The 15,344-nt window shown below is 44.6% G+C and overlaps 1 protein-coding gene across 4 annotated transcripts in view; it reads left to right on the top strand.

Annotated features, from left to right (window-relative positions):
• stxbp5a (syntaxin binding protein 5a (tomosyn)) overlaps positions 1 to 15,344 on the top strand; it is a gene marked incomplete at both ends in the record, with an annotated part of 135,966 nt that overhangs the window by 99,965 nt on the left and 20,657 nt on the right. For all 4 annotated transcript variants that reach the window (XM_080790842.1, XM_080790843.1, XM_080790844.1 and 1 more), the window contains 8 exons: positions 1,722 to 1,853; positions 4,756 to 4,826; positions 5,303 to 5,457; positions 8,000 to 8,072; positions 8,518 to 8,665; positions 9,644 to 9,711; positions 11,923 to 11,963; positions 12,388 to 12,608. In XM_080790842.1, the coding sequence (XP_080646968.1) occupies positions 1,722 to 1,853; positions 4,756 to 4,826; positions 5,303 to 5,457; positions 8,000 to 8,072; positions 8,518 to 8,665; positions 9,644 to 9,711; positions 11,923 to 11,963; positions 12,388 to 12,608 (909 nt within the window). The remainder of the gene's footprint in view (positions 1 to 1,721; positions 1,854 to 4,755; positions 4,827 to 5,302; positions 5,458 to 7,999; positions 8,073 to 8,517; positions 8,666 to 9,643; positions 9,712 to 11,922; positions 11,964 to 12,387; positions 12,609 to 15,344) is intronic.

Raw genomic sequence — 15,344 nt, forward strand, 5'->3', positions numbered from 1 at the left:
TGTAATTGCACCACTCAGTTCACACGTGTGTGATTTTTTTAATAATGTTTAGTTTTCAAAGTAGCTATAAGCAATATTATGTCAAAGTTTTAATGACCTTTTTTTGTCTCTGTATTCAGACAGCCAGCAATGAGTAAAACACCCTCCCCAAAAAAGTATTAAGTATGGCATAAATGCTGCAATATTTGGCATAAATACCGATATATGACACTTTGTCCATATCGTGCAGACCTAACACACACACACACACACACACACACACACACACACACACACACACACACACACACACACACACACACACACACACACACACACACACACACACACACGTACACACACACGTGCATATCGCTTACAATTGAGATTAAATTATTACCTGCCTTGAAAACCCCAGAATAAACAGGTTTTAACATATTTTATGTTTCCATCCATAACTTCGGTAAGAACCTCGGCTCTGTGACGGAAACACTGCTTTAGCTTGAATGGGGTCTAATAGATAAAGGAAATCCCCTGTTAATTAACGTCAGCCTAGTGACTTTGAATTTGAAGAGTTTTGGTACTAATGCTGAACCATTGTGAGAACCAGCTCAAAGAGATGGCATGAGAGAGAGAAAGTTTGTGTGTGTGTGTGTGTGTGTGTGTGTGTGTGTGTGTGTGTGTGTGTGTGTGTGTGTGTGTGTGTGTGTGCGCACGCGCACGTGCACGTGTCTTCACTCACTGTGTAGTCTTATAGACCAATCTGTGATGGCAGGCTAATGTAATAAATCATGAAATTAGTATTTTTAATTGGTATTGTTTGATGTGATAAGTGCCGTGTGTTTCAATTACCCCGCTCAATTGCCAATTAAGCCCGCCACATTGTTCCCTGCTGGGACCGTCACACAGAACAATGCACCAAATGATTTCTATATCCCGAATCAGTCACTGTCAACTCTGAATGGGTGAAGAAGGTGTCGGTGTGTGTGTGTGTGTGTGTGTGTGTGTGTGTGTGTGTGTGTGTGTGTGTGTGTGTGTGTGTGTGTGTGTGTGTGTGTGTGTGTGTGTGTGTGTGTGTGTGTGTGTGTGTGTGTGTGTGTGTGTGTGTGTGTGTGTGTGTTTTCAGTTTTTTTGTCTCTTTCCCATTCTCTGTGTGTGCCATAACACATTCACAGGTGCAGGATTACTGTATAGGAGTACACACCGGTAAAATAATTTGGTATTGGTGCAAATTATGAATATTTTGCTTTTGATTGGCTGTGTAAAATATCTTTAGAGCGTATTTTTTTTAATTCCCATTTCTGCTAAGCAGCAAGCTATATATGCTTAGATGATTTTGATTTATATTGGGATAAATTTGTGCCACTGTAAATACGAAACGGAAGTTGGGAGGAGGCTTCACTCGCGCCATATATTTGACTCATGATCAGAGCTTCCGGTTGCTTCAGAGTCCAGACTGTATGACGGAAGCATTTAACCCATTTTGGGGCGGTTATGCTTTAGCTATTGAAAAATAGCAGATCTACAAGCTCATAGAGCTACGAGCTTGTAGGTCTGCTATTTTTGAAAAATCGAAGAACGACTGACATAAAAACATAGGCTTTTTCAGAAAACTGTCAGGAATGTAGAAGACATTTTTAGAATCTGATCTCAGGTCAGAATGGGTTGAAAAACAGTCTGGCCACGCGAGACTATAGTCCCATAACGCCTAACCCACCTCTTCCTTCCTGTCGTCTCTTCAGGCCATCCACTCGGTAGCCTGGCACCACGAGGGCAAGCAGTTCATCTGCAGTCACTCGGACGGAACCCTGACCATTTGGAACGTCAGGGGTCAGGGAAAGCCCTTTCAGACAATCACCCCGCATGGTAAGGATGTGGCAACGCACGCACGCACACACACACACACCCGCACAGGATGTGGCCTACAGTGGAGCCCTCATAGGTCTGCAGAACAGGGTCTGTTAGTTAGAGCCACCCTCCACCAAACTGAAGACAGAATAGGGTCTGTTAGTTAGAGCCACCCTCCACCAAACTGAAGACAGAATTGGGTCTGTTAGTTAGAGCCACCCTCCACCAAACTGAAGACAAAACAGGGTCTGTTAGTTAGAGCCACCCTCCATCAAACTGAAGACAAAACAGGGTCTGTTAGTTAGAGCCACCCTCCACCAAACTGAAGACAAAAGGTGACGAAGCTTTTCAGGCCGTACTGTAGCAGCCAAACTCTGGAATGCTCTTCCAATAAGCCCTGAGATTTGCACCCTCTGTGGACATTTTTAAAAGCAGCCTTGAAACGTTCCTTTTTGCACAAGCATTTGTGGATGGTTCAACCTGAATGTCTTGTTTCATATCGATTCATTACGCTTGTATTGTCATTTTATTTGAATTGTACAGCAATTTGTTTCTGCCTTGTTTTCCTTTTCTTGTATTTTATTGTCATCATGTAAAGTCCTCTCTGTGAAAGGTGCTATATAAATAAAATTTACTTTTGAGATGATCTTCTAAAAGATTATAAAATGATATCGGCCTACAGGAAAAAGACTTAAAGACTATCTAGTACACAGCAAGCTAAAAGGAATCAACACACCAGCACGCCAGGGACCAGAATACTTCAAACCCAAACATTTAGTCAAAAATAGAACAGAACCAGCAACTGCAAAGGTTTGTTCAACATTTCATGGCTCACGGCATTGAAGCTCTAAAAGGCGCTGGACTTCAACACAATCCCAACTGGACAGTAGGACAAAGACGTTTTAATGAAAAACAGTGGATTAAGAACCTCAACACGGATTTTCCTGGAGGCTTAAACATGCCTAAAATCAGATCTTGAACACAACAAAACTTAAACTCAGGATTAAACTGGAGAAAATCTAAGAGTGACTGGATCAGGCTTCCTTCGGATACATGGCGAATGCATTCATTCCTTGCATTGTGCTTGCACATGTTGCGACCTTCGGTCGCAACGTGTGTAAGCACAGTGCACTGAAGTCTTTCAGTGCCCCCCCCAGTGCAGCACTGTTATTGTGTCGACCAGAAGCAGAAACCACTGGTTGCTGGAGTATACCTAGTAACTATTCTTGTTATAGTTATTTCCACAGAGTCGGCACACGTTGGTTTTTTTCTTAGACAGTGTGGTGGGTTCTTCAGACATTCTCCTCATTTTCCTCGCATAGCCTTGTTTGAAGTTCCACTGGTAATGATTTCCTCACGGTGTTATTTTGAGGCGTGCACACCGCTCAGAGCCCTGACGTCACATCATTTGGAGCGATGCCTACGCGGAAGGGTTGACTCCCACTTTTAGGCCAGTGCAGCCCATGCGTAAATCCAGGCTTTCATTTTGCGCGCAGACGAAATGAAAGCCTGGGTATCGAGGCTAGTGAAGTACAGTATATTAGGGTTTAAGTGCTTAAAACCTTCGAGACACATTTGGGGGAAAGAAATACCATCCTAATATTGTCTCCTCTGCTCCTGTCTGCCGGTATTAGGAGTGGCTTTCATCATTCATTGTTTGCTCTTTTCACTCAGGGTGGGGATTATTGTCTATCGACCTTCAATTGTATTGTCTGATGCTTTGCTTATTGTGCACGAAAGTGTGCATACGTTGCTGTGTTCATTGTTCTTATTGTGTTTATTTTCAGTGTTTACTCCGTACACAAAAGCGAGTCTGTCCTTTTGAAGATAGCTCATAAAACACGTTACTCTGTCTTCTCTACACCCATACACGCACGCACGCAAGCACACAGACAGACAGACAGACAGACAGACAGACAGACAGACAGACAGACAGACAGACAGACAGACAGACAGACAGACACGAAGAGGAAAGGAACAGAATGAGAGGGAGACGTTTTAGAAAACGTATCCATCCATTATTTTCTGGTTTTATGTTGGATTTTAATTGGGTGGTATACTTTAGGAGTTGTTATTGTATGTATTTCAATTACCCAGCTTGTTTTCCCAATTAAGTAAGGGTCCATTTGGGTCAGTTTTTACACTCTTTGAGATAAGATAAACACTGTGGCTTTCACTGTGTTGTATATGCACGACGCGTTCCTCCTTTTGTTGTCTTTGAAGCTTGCATTGTTTAGATTCCCTTATTCAAACTAGTTCTCTTGGTACCCACTGTATGCAGTGCATGGCTATATCTAGGGCAGGCTCACTTGTAATTTGGCTCGTCTGTAATGTTTAGATAAGCTCACGTCAGGTGATAATAATGCTTTCCCAATATGCAACGGCAGGCATATATTTGATGGATCACACATGCGGTACCCATGCATCCGTTAACCCATTCTGAACGGGAACCCCTTTTTGGTGTTTTAACTAAGCATTATGTTATACTTTATAGCTATTGAAAAATAGCAGATCTGGTGGCGCGCTATGAGCTTGTAGGTCTGCTATTTTTTTGAAAAATCGTGAAAATGCGGCAAAAATCTTTGAATATATATTCTTTCAGAAGACCTTTTTCTTAAATTCCGACGTCAGGTCTAAATCCGTTAAGCTTTTCATAGACGGATACATCATCTGTCTATCATGCAGTATACCTTTCCCCCCCCCCCCCCCCCCCCTCTCTCTCTCTCTCTCTCTTTCTGATGGATCATGGTCTCCATCTTGCTCCCGCTCAGAGCCACAAATAAATAAAAATAAGATGACGCCTGGAGAGGAAGCTATAGGGAGGCAGATTTGGAGGGAAAGGAAGGAGCTGAGAATGATGAGAAGTAAATAAATAAATAAGTGAACGTTCCTGGGTCTTGTTTATGTGTTCCATTTTTAGGAAAACAGCCCAAGGATGGGAAGAAGCCAGAGCCTTGCAAACCCATTCTCAAAGTGGAGTACAAGACCACTAGAGCTGGGTAGGATTGCACGCACGCACGCACGCACGCACGCACGCACGCACACACACACACACACACACAGACAGAAACTGTAAAAATGCTGTTTTTATGTGGCCACACCCACCGGTTCATTAAGTACACCTGGTTTTCACCTTAGCATAACCCACCTGAACTTAAGCCTCGCCCACAGTCACTAAAGTGGTGTATTTCGATTGGGCCTTTTGACTCAAAGGCTTTCAGCTTTCGGGAAGATACACAGGGAAGGCATATTTGAATATTCCAACCACACCTGTGGGTCTATTAGAGCAATGTTAAACTCACGGCACTCCATCTTTTAGTGTGCTTTTCTTTCAAATTATCTACCTAAGCCCAGTATACTGTACAAACCTGCATTCGCATGTCTGTGTGTGTACTGTGTACTGTGTGTGTGTGTGTGTGTGTGTGTGTGTGTGTGTGTGTGTGTGTGTGTGTGCGTGTGCGTGCGTGTGCCTTAGGGACCCCTTTATGATCCTGTCTGGAGGTCTGTCATACGACACAGTGGGCAGACGACCTTGTCTCACTGTGATGCATGGGAAGAGCACCGCTGTGCTGGAGATGGATTACCCCATAGTAGACTTTCTCACCCTCTGTGAGACACCGTACTCTAATGGTATGTAATGTCACCCCCTGTGAGACACCGTACTCTAATGGTATGTAATGTCACCCTCTGTGAGACACCGTACTCTAATGGTATGTAATGTCACCGTCTGTGTGAGACCCCGTACTCTAATGGTATGTAATGTCACCCTCTGTGAGACACCGTACTCTAATGGTATGTAATGTCACCCCCTGTGAGACACCGTACTCTAATGGTATGTAATGTCACCCTCTGTGAGACACCGTACTCTAATGGTATGTAATGTCACCCCCTGTGAGACACCGTACTCTAATGGTATGTAATGTCACTCTCTGTGAGACACCGTACTCTAATGGTATGTAATGTCACCCTCTGTGAGACACCGTACTCTAATGGTATGTAATGTCACCCCCTGTGAGACCCCGTACTCTAATGGTATGTAATGTCACCCTCTGTGAGACACCGTACTCTAATGGTATGTAATGTCACCCTCTGTGAGACACCGTACTCTAATGGTATGTAATGTCACCCTCTGTGAGACACCGTACTCTAATGGTATGTAATGTCACCCCTTGTGAGACACCGTACTCTAATGGTATGTAATGTCACCCTCTGTGAGACACCGTACTCTAATGGTATGTAATGTCACCCCCTGTGAGACACCGTACTCTAATGGTATGTAATGTCACCCCTTGTGAGACACCGTACTCTAATGGTATGTAATGTCACTCTCTGTGAGACACTGTACTCTAATGGTATGTAATGTCACCCCCTGTCTGTGATCATCGGCCATTCACAGTGGTGGAAAGAGTACTCAAACTTTTTACTTGAGTAAAAGTACCAATACTTGCGATATAGAAGTACACTCCCATTACAAGTAAAAGTCCAGAATTCAAAATGTACTTGAGTAAAAGTGTAGTAGTCTATACGGTCCGCCTCGGCTACAGCAGCGGCTACAAAAGTGCAAATTTTATGCAGAAGGTCCCATTTCAAGTTTTCAAATGTATACAAATATTTTGAAATGTTTTGAAATCTTCAAGCTCACAATGCGTCGCACAAAGTGACTAGTAACTCAAAGTTTTCACATAAATGTAGTGGGAGTAAAAGTACAATATTTGCCTCTGAAAAGTAGAAGTAAAAGTACTCCAGTAAAGTAAAAGTACGTCAAAATTGTACTTGCTTGAGTACAAATATAAAGTAAATTATAGTTGTTGCTTAGCAGAAATGGAAATAAAGGAATCAAATATATTTTAAAATAATATTCTCATGAACGGAAGTCGCGGCTTCCTTGCTCGGATTTGGGGAGGTTTATTAGTTCCATCTATACTAGCATTCAGAGATTATGGAATAGTTGTCTGGCGACGCGAGACTATTCGCTCAGTGGGTTCAGCTAAACGATGGAGATGATGAAACCAAATGGACCCCCTAACGGGTCCATTTGGTTTCGGTTTACACTCTCCAGAGTTATATTATTGTTAAACATCTACAAAAGTAGAGCATGTAGAAGAATTGTTATTTTGACCAACGCTTGCCTGTTGTCTCTCCTATGGTACCAACATCAATACAGCATGGAACAAAAATCAAATGCCAAATTAATTATGGGCCTCGTTATGAAAAAAGGTTTGCAGACTCCCAGTATGCTGCGCTCTGGGAGAACAGAGCAGCTGATTTCTTTGTTTTGATTAGGTGTTCCTATACTGTCGTTTAAGCACGGCTATAGAATGTCGTCTCAAACAATCAAAGCGACCTGTTGTATAATAATGGTCCGTCTGTTTTTATTTTCATTTTATTCCCTTCACTATATATCCAACCGGAGTGGTTGCATTGTTGCTTTAACTCGCCAGCTTGAATACTGTACATTATGAATGTGAATGGGCACAGTGTTGAATGGTATGGAATGTAATCCTTGAAGCGAGTGTGGTTGCCATGTATGTTATCTGGTGCACACACAGCTTCAGGAGAGGGATTAGTGGCTACAGTAGTTATGTAACAGCGCTGATGGAGGGGCAGCAAGTCACTGGCGACCTGTGTGTGTGCGTGCGTGTGTGTGTGTGTGTGTGTGTGTGTGTGTGTGTGTGTGTGTGTGTGTGTGTGTGTGTGTGTGTGTGTGTGTGTGTGTGTGTGTGTGTGTGTGTGTGTGTGTGTGTGTGTGTGTGTGTGTGGATATCTATCTATCTATCTATCTATCTATCCAGCCATTCATCCAAGAATATAAAATATAAAAAGTGGCTATTTAAATTATGTGGTGACTGAGCCTCATTCTAATGTTAAATGCTAAATCTTAATTTTTTTCCAAAATCATGGCAATGAATATTTCACTACTGCTATATCCTGAATTGCTGCAAATCACAGGGATTAAGAAGACTTAAGTATCAAGCTCTCTCTTGCCTTCACATCTTCAGGGCATAGATATGATAATGGCATGTATAATATATCACAAGGAATTCCCCTCTCTCTCCTGTGGGTTTGTAGATTTTGGTATTGTGTGTTCTTTGTCTGCTTTCTAATCAGGGTTTTTCTGGGGCCCCAAAACTCTTGTGATAAATAGCTTAAGTTGCTTTTTTTTTGTGTGCAGATTTTCAGGAACCTTATGCCGTAGTGGTCCTTCTAGAAAAGGATTTAGTGGTGATCGACCTTGCACAAAATGGGTAAGTCTGACTCTGCTGTTAACCCATTTAGACCTTAGAGTATATATGAATATAAAATGTTGTTCGAGGGACCCCCCCCCCCCCCCCCCCCAGAAGCAAAGATTTGAGTTAAAAACTGTGAAAGAATATATATATTCAAAGATTTGCACACATTTTCACGATTTTTCAAAAACAGAAGATCTACATGCTCGTATAGCGCGGCACTCGGTGCCACGCTATATGAGCTTGTAGGTCTGCGTCTTAACTTCCAATCATCGTGATTATTCGCATTATAACTGGCTCATTCTTAAATCTCACTCCATCACTTCTTATTTGGATGTCAAACAGGTTGCCTAGCAAAAATAACAGAACACCTGAACTGCTGCAGAGTCACTCACTAACGATGGGACAAAGGAAGTGCCGATGATTGAGCCAATGCATGTTGCCGTCCTCCCCTGTTCCCCAGGTACCCCATATTCGAGAACCCCTATCCTTTGACAATTCACGAGTCTCCGGTGACCTGCTGTGAGTACGTTGCTGACTGCCCTGTGGACCTCATACCTGCACTTTACTCTGTCGGCTCACGGCAGAAACGACAGGGCTACAGCAAAAAGGTGACACATTTATTTGTCCTTTCACTGCCTTTAGATATTGTGGAAAACCTCACTTTTAATCATCTGAGCAGATGACCTGTACTTTTCTTGAACTGTACCCGTCAATCAAACCATGAGACAGGTGTTTTCGATGAATCTATCACGGTTAAAATGCAGTTTGCAGTTACAATGGGTTTGTATAGGAAGGAATATAAAATATAATCTAAATACTGAATCGAGCAGCTTAAACGCTGTCTGGGGTGTCCGGGGTGGCCTTATTCCTCCTATCACATCCACCTATTATTCCTGCACTCCCGCGAAGCCAAACGGATTATCTACTTACCTTGCAGCATGATCCCATGATCGTCACCCCTCTCCTCTGTCCGTCCGACCTCGTGTCTCATCTGTGACAGGTGCCCCCCCACCAGCCCCACCCCCCAGAGCCATTCTCTCAGCCATTTATGTATGCCGGTGTTCTTTTTTTCCTGTCGTCTTGTTCTGCCATTCTGTTGGAAATGTCAGCTTGTTGCGACCCGGACCGCTGTTTTGTGAAGCAAAGGCCTGGCTGAGCCACCCGCCGGGAGAGCGCGCTCTCATAAAGTTCACTGTGCTGAGTCATGCCGGTGACCTTTTGTATGTGTCAGCATACTTAAAGCCCCCTGCCGCAACGCACACGCACACACACACACACACACACACACACACACACACACACACACGCTACTACACAGGATGTACTGTATGTAGGATACTGTCATCTTCTCTTGACTTTGCCTGATGATGCTCTGCTGTACTGCTAAGAATCTGTTGTTCTCTCCCCCTTGCTTTCGTTCTCACTCAGTCTTATCCTGTGTCCTGCTTGTGTGTGTGTGTGTGTGTGTGTGTGTGTGTGTGTGTGTGTGTGTGTGTGTGTGTGTGTGTGTGTGTGTGTGTGTGTGTGTGTGTGTGTGTGTGTGTGTGTGTGTGTGTGTGTGTGTGTGTGTGTGTGTGTTCAACCAGGAGTGGCCTATTAGTGGTGGAAACTGGGGTCAAGGCACACAAAGCTACCCAGAGATCATCATCACTGGGTAAGGCAACAATCACACCTGCACCACATAATCCTGATTGTTAATTATACAACAGGTAGTTCAGAGGAGGCAATTGGATTGGTCGAAATAGCTCTCTATTTGTGCTTCAAACGAGCATGATGGCACAAATCAGCTGCGCTGGGCAGTCCCTGCAGGAGATTTGGTTGAATGGCTACTAGCTAAGCTAGGCGTCGTAGTGGCTACATCTGTCTACAAAATTAAGATTTTTATCGAATATCTTACTTACAATTAAGTTGAATTGATGTGGGTTTGTTTTTAAGGGTAACTGTTATAATCGCAATATTACACTCGAGGTTGTGCGTTACCGTCATTAACGGCACGCCTGCATTGCTGCAGGAACGAGCGAGTTCCGTAACGCTGAACACTGCCAAACTATTTCAGACCTCTGCGTATTTCCTCCATTTTGATGCCTCTTAGCCGGCACAAAGCTGTCAACACTGAGAAAACGAGAAGAGAGTAGCACGGGGAAATGCTTTTAAAACAGCGGTTCTCTCAATGTGGGGTCTATTTGGTTCCATACACTCTCAGAGTTGCGGGGGTCCTTGAAAGTAAAAAAGCCTGAGAACCACTGTTTTAAAGAGTATACATACACTTTAGAAAGTGACATTGAGGTAGGGAGGGGTCTGACCTGCCTGTGGGGGTGACTGGTGGGCGGGGCAGGGTTAGGTTTTTCCTCTCTTTCTCCTCCCTCGGCACTCATCCCTCTATCCCCGCCAAATTACTATTCTGTCCATGTCTCTCTCTCTCTCTCTCTCTCTCTCTCTCTCTCTCTCTCTCTCTCTCTCTCTCTCTCCAAGGAGGGCACCTCAGTTATTCTCCCTCTGTCTGCCGATTCACTGTTCAGCTGAAATGGCAAAAAAAAGGAAGGTGCAGAGGAAGAGAGAGGGAGCGAAAATAAATGACAATGGAAAATAGTGTTTTCTCTTTTTCTCGACATGAGCATTGAAAGCAATTCAGGCATTTAACAAACGCTCTGGATCTAGAACAACCTACAGTAAGCAGGGAAAACACGAGCATGCAAAGATGCATCAAATGCATAGAAATAGTCATCTATAGGATCACACAGTAGGCAAACCAAGAATCAGTATAATATCACAAATATGTACGTGTACATTGAAACTGTACACACTATAGCATGCCAGGTCTGCAAATGGCCTGGCATCTGTCGACATAACATGTTATCTAAATTACATTTTAGCCTTTGCATAAGCCTGCAAGGTCGTCAAGGCTATAGGGCAAGTGCCTGAAGAGGTGAGTCTTCAGATTACGGCAGAAGATTTGGAGTGAGTCTGCAATATAATATGAGAAAACTTTTAGGACCTGGTTATGTATTGGGCTGTGTGTTGAAAATATTTCAGCGCTCTGCGAGCAGATATAAACGCCACACGTTCCGCTCAAAGCACAAGAATGACATTCGCGACAAACAGCATCTTGTCAGGCTCCTGAAGTTTCCAAATATGCAACGCTGTAAATAATTAAAAACTACACTCGGGGTAAACAACAAGGCCCCTTACAGTTGTCACAATGTAGACTCACAACTCAATAGAGACTGCAGATAATGATCCCACTTTCATTTATTAGAACTGGGTGGAGATACACCAATTAGAGAGTTAAAAAGAATTGCATTGCCGAACCAATCCAAACTGGGGTCGTTCTGCGTGGGCAGTGACATGGGTTTCAGAGAGCTTTTCCAAGCAGCATCTTAGCGGCTGCTCTTTCCACTGTTATAGCAACTACTTAGCATTTAAGAAGTCCCCAGACACTATGGGTGCGTTCAGAAATGCGCCCTGAACGCACTGGTGTGCTCTCTTGTCGTTCGTTTATTCAGTGCACTCGGTGCGTTGTCCTTCGAAACTTCCAGTGCGCTGCGCACCGGGTGTGCCGAGTGCCCGCACTGAGCGACCCTACCCTGAAGCTGGGGTTGTCCGGTGTGATTCGTGTGAATGTGTCACAGCTGTGGTCGTTCGTAAATAAGGCACACTGAACACACTCTGTGACGTCACCGCCCACCACACTCAACAAACTGACCACATTCCCGGTGCGCATTTCCGAACGCACCCATCAATAGTTGGAGATCTCCATTCACGTGGAAACGAGAGACTAGGCACAACTTGGTATTTGACAGACTAAATTATTTCATCATTCCCCACACTTATTAATTGTCCTTTTTATGTCTCTCAAAACATGCAGGCATGCTGATGGAACTGTGAAGTTCTGGGATGCGTCTGCAAGTAAGTTTATGAAACAGGGATGTTGTATTAATTAAGTTAACCCATTTTGGACTGAGGCCGATTCTAAGTTTTAATTTTTTTGAATACTGTAAATACTGTACACTAACCCCAAGAGGGGTTCCCATCCAGAAGGGTTAGAACATCAAAAGGGGTCCTGGAAGTGTTGTAGAAGTATTAATAATGCTATAATTATTGCACAAATTGTGTTTGTGGGAGCAGACTATCTCTGGCCATCTCAGAATCACTTTATTTATCATTTTCCCCATACATACATACATAAAGAACATGAAATACCGTCACTTTCAGGTTAGCAATACGCTGACACAGGCTAGCCTGTGTGCCAGTGCATTGTAGTTAGGCTAACCGCTAGCACAATTAGTGTCCCTGGGTTGGTAATGTGCGCCACCTGGCCCCTCTTTCCCAGTAATGCTCCAGGTGCTGTACAAGCTGAAGACGGCCAAGGTGTTCGAGCGAAGTCGGGCCAAGGAGGAGAGGGGCAGCACGGAGGCGTCGGACGAGGACCCGTTTGCCATTCAGATCATGGCCTTCTGCCCCGAGAGCAGGATGCTGTGTGTGGCCGGGGTCTCTGGCAACGTCATCATCTACCGCTTCAGCAAGCAGGAGATAACCACCGAGGTGGTGCAGGTAAGTTACTGACAAATCACTGACTTGGAATACACATGTTGGACAGTCTCTGTAGTAAACTACAGCGAAGGGTTCATGGTGTTGACCAAACATTTATGTTAGTGTTATATTGAGCGGTCTTGGAAAGCCTGGTCAGGTTTGGGCATTACAGATTTGTTCGGTAATCTCTCAGTTCAACTGAGGTCCAAATTGTTCAGATTGGTGCAGACTTGCAGGGAAGATCATAGGGGTAAGACAACTCCCCTCTCTGCAGGCTATTTATGAGCAGGCTACACTAAATCAGGCTAAAAAAAAATGTCAGTGATGTTACCCATGTTTTAAATGGAGAGTTTGTACTTCTGCCCTGCCCTGGGAGAAGGTACAAAATGTATTTACTATTTTTGCTTGTCACTGATGTTTTATGTGTGGCTGCAGCAGGGGTGAAAGCCCAAGGCAAATTTCCCTCGTGGACAATAAAGTTTACCTTGACCTTGAGGTAGTGCAAAAGCCATTGCTTATTAAACGATATAGTTGGTTAGTTCTCATTGCAGTTATGCAGTTACTTGGTGTGAATGGCTCTTCTTATAGGGTCAGAAATGGGACCTAAACATCCAACTGTCATATCATATTCATTGCACGACGGCATGAGTAGCAAAAATACTACAAAATCTACACACTCACGATGCGTCACTTTTTGTTTTAAATCGTAAACATTCGAAAAAAGACCAAACTAGGGACACCCTGTTGAAACTAAAGTGGGGTTTATAAGCATATTTGACCAATGAGAATTATTATGAACAAGACCTTGTGACTAAATGGATCCATACATTGGATCCATTGGAACATGTGGTTCCTTTTTCCGTTTCCTGACATGTAACGGTATTGTACACATGGTCTCCACCCGACAGCGACGATATGCAAGTGCACACACACACGCACGCGCACACACACACACACAAACACACACACACACACACCCACACCCACACACACACACACACACACACACACGCACACAGAGTTACATAAATCTGCCGAGTCAAAGGCAGTGCGGTTGCCATGCCAACAGACGAAGCAGTAAACGCACTAAGCTATCATTGTTTTTGTGCCTCGTCAATGATGGCGCGCAGCGGGAGGGGCGGGAGCCTGTGAAATGTGTTTAATGACAAGACCAAGGCAACTCGCACAACAAGCACATGCAGTCACGTGCATGTGCACGTGTCCGTGTTCCGTCCATTTCCATGCCCTGTAGCTCTGTTCAGGTGGCTCCCAAACTGACACACTGGTGTGATGGTGAGACTTTTGTGACAGCTCACGTCATTATTTCAATATACCTGTATACGCATGTACATGTATACTATACGAAAAGTTCTGAATTATCATTTATTGAATTAATGCGTCCAAAGACGTCAGGTGGCACTGCTCACTCTGCGCCGAGTTCGCCTTTTGAAGCCTTTTTAATATCAATTGATTATGGTTGTTCTGTACGCGCTCATAACACTGGTTTATGCTGTCTATGTGAACGCCGTTTTTAGAATCGTAATATCTCTGATTCTTCTTTTTGGCTCAAAACAAGCCTGTTTTACGCCTCATTTCTCTAAACAATATAATCCCCAGTTACAAAATGTATGTTTTTGGGTGAATTAAATAACAACCGCGGCACCCGTTACATAGCAGTAATTCAATTCCTGGGTCTCGGTTGCCGAGTGAAACGGCTTTCAGACTAAGAGTCTTCGCCGTATTACGGTCCTGGAGTACCCTTTTCCAGATGGGGGTGTTGGCGGAAAAATGAGTTTAGGCCCCGGACTTGGAGTGTCACTGTGTTAACGCATTCAGCTTCAGAGCAGACCGGTGGGTGAGGACTTGGAGTGTCACTGTGTTAACGCATTCAGCTTCAGAGCAGACCGGGGGGTGAGGACTTGGAGTGTCACTGTGTTAACGCATTCAGCTTCAGAGCAGACCGGGGGGTGAGGACTTGGAGTGTCACTGTGTTAACGCATTCAGCTTCAGAGCAGACCGGAGGGTGAGGACTTGGAGTGTCACTGTGTTAATGCATTCAGCTTCAGAGCAGACCGGGGGGTGAGGACTTGGAGTGTCACTGTGTTAACGCATTCAGCTTCAGAGCAGACCGGGGGGTGAGGACTTGGAGTGTCACTGTGTTAATGCATTCAGCTTCAGAGCAGACCGGAGGGTGAGGACTTGGAGTGTCACTGTGTTAACGCATTCAGCTTCAGAGCAGACCGGCGGGGTGAGGACTTGGAGTGTCACTGTGTTAACGCATTCAGCTTCAGAGCAGACCGGGGGGTGAGGACTTGGAGTGTCACTGTGTTAATGCATTCAGCTTCAGAGCAGACCGGCGGGGTGAGGACTTGGAGTGTCACTGTGTTAACGCATTCAGCTTCAGAGCAGACCGGGGGGTGAGGACTTGGAGTGTCACTGTGTTAACGCATTCAGCTTCAGAGCAGACCGGGGGGTGAGGACTTGGAGTGTCACTGTGTTAACGCATTCAGCTTCAGAGCAGACCGGGGGGTGAGGACTTGGAGTGTCACTGTGTTAACGCATTCAGCTTCAGAGCAGACCGGGGGGTGAGGACTTGGAGTGTCACTGTGTTAACGCATTCAGCTTCAGAGCAGACCGGCGGGTGAGTCAAGTACCGAGGAGGCACGAGGTAGGCCTGGGATGGAGGAAAAGAAGCATGGTTGATTGGCACTGACAGTGTTTCTGTGGCCGGACCCCCAGGAGCTTTGTGTCCCAGAC

The sequence above is a fragment of the Protomyctophum bolini genome, assembly GCF_963924005.1.
Source record: "Protomyctophum bolini genome assembly, chromosome: 19".
Taxonomy (NCBI): Eukaryota; Metazoa; Chordata; class Actinopteri; order Myctophiformes; family Myctophidae; genus Protomyctophum; species Protomyctophum bolini.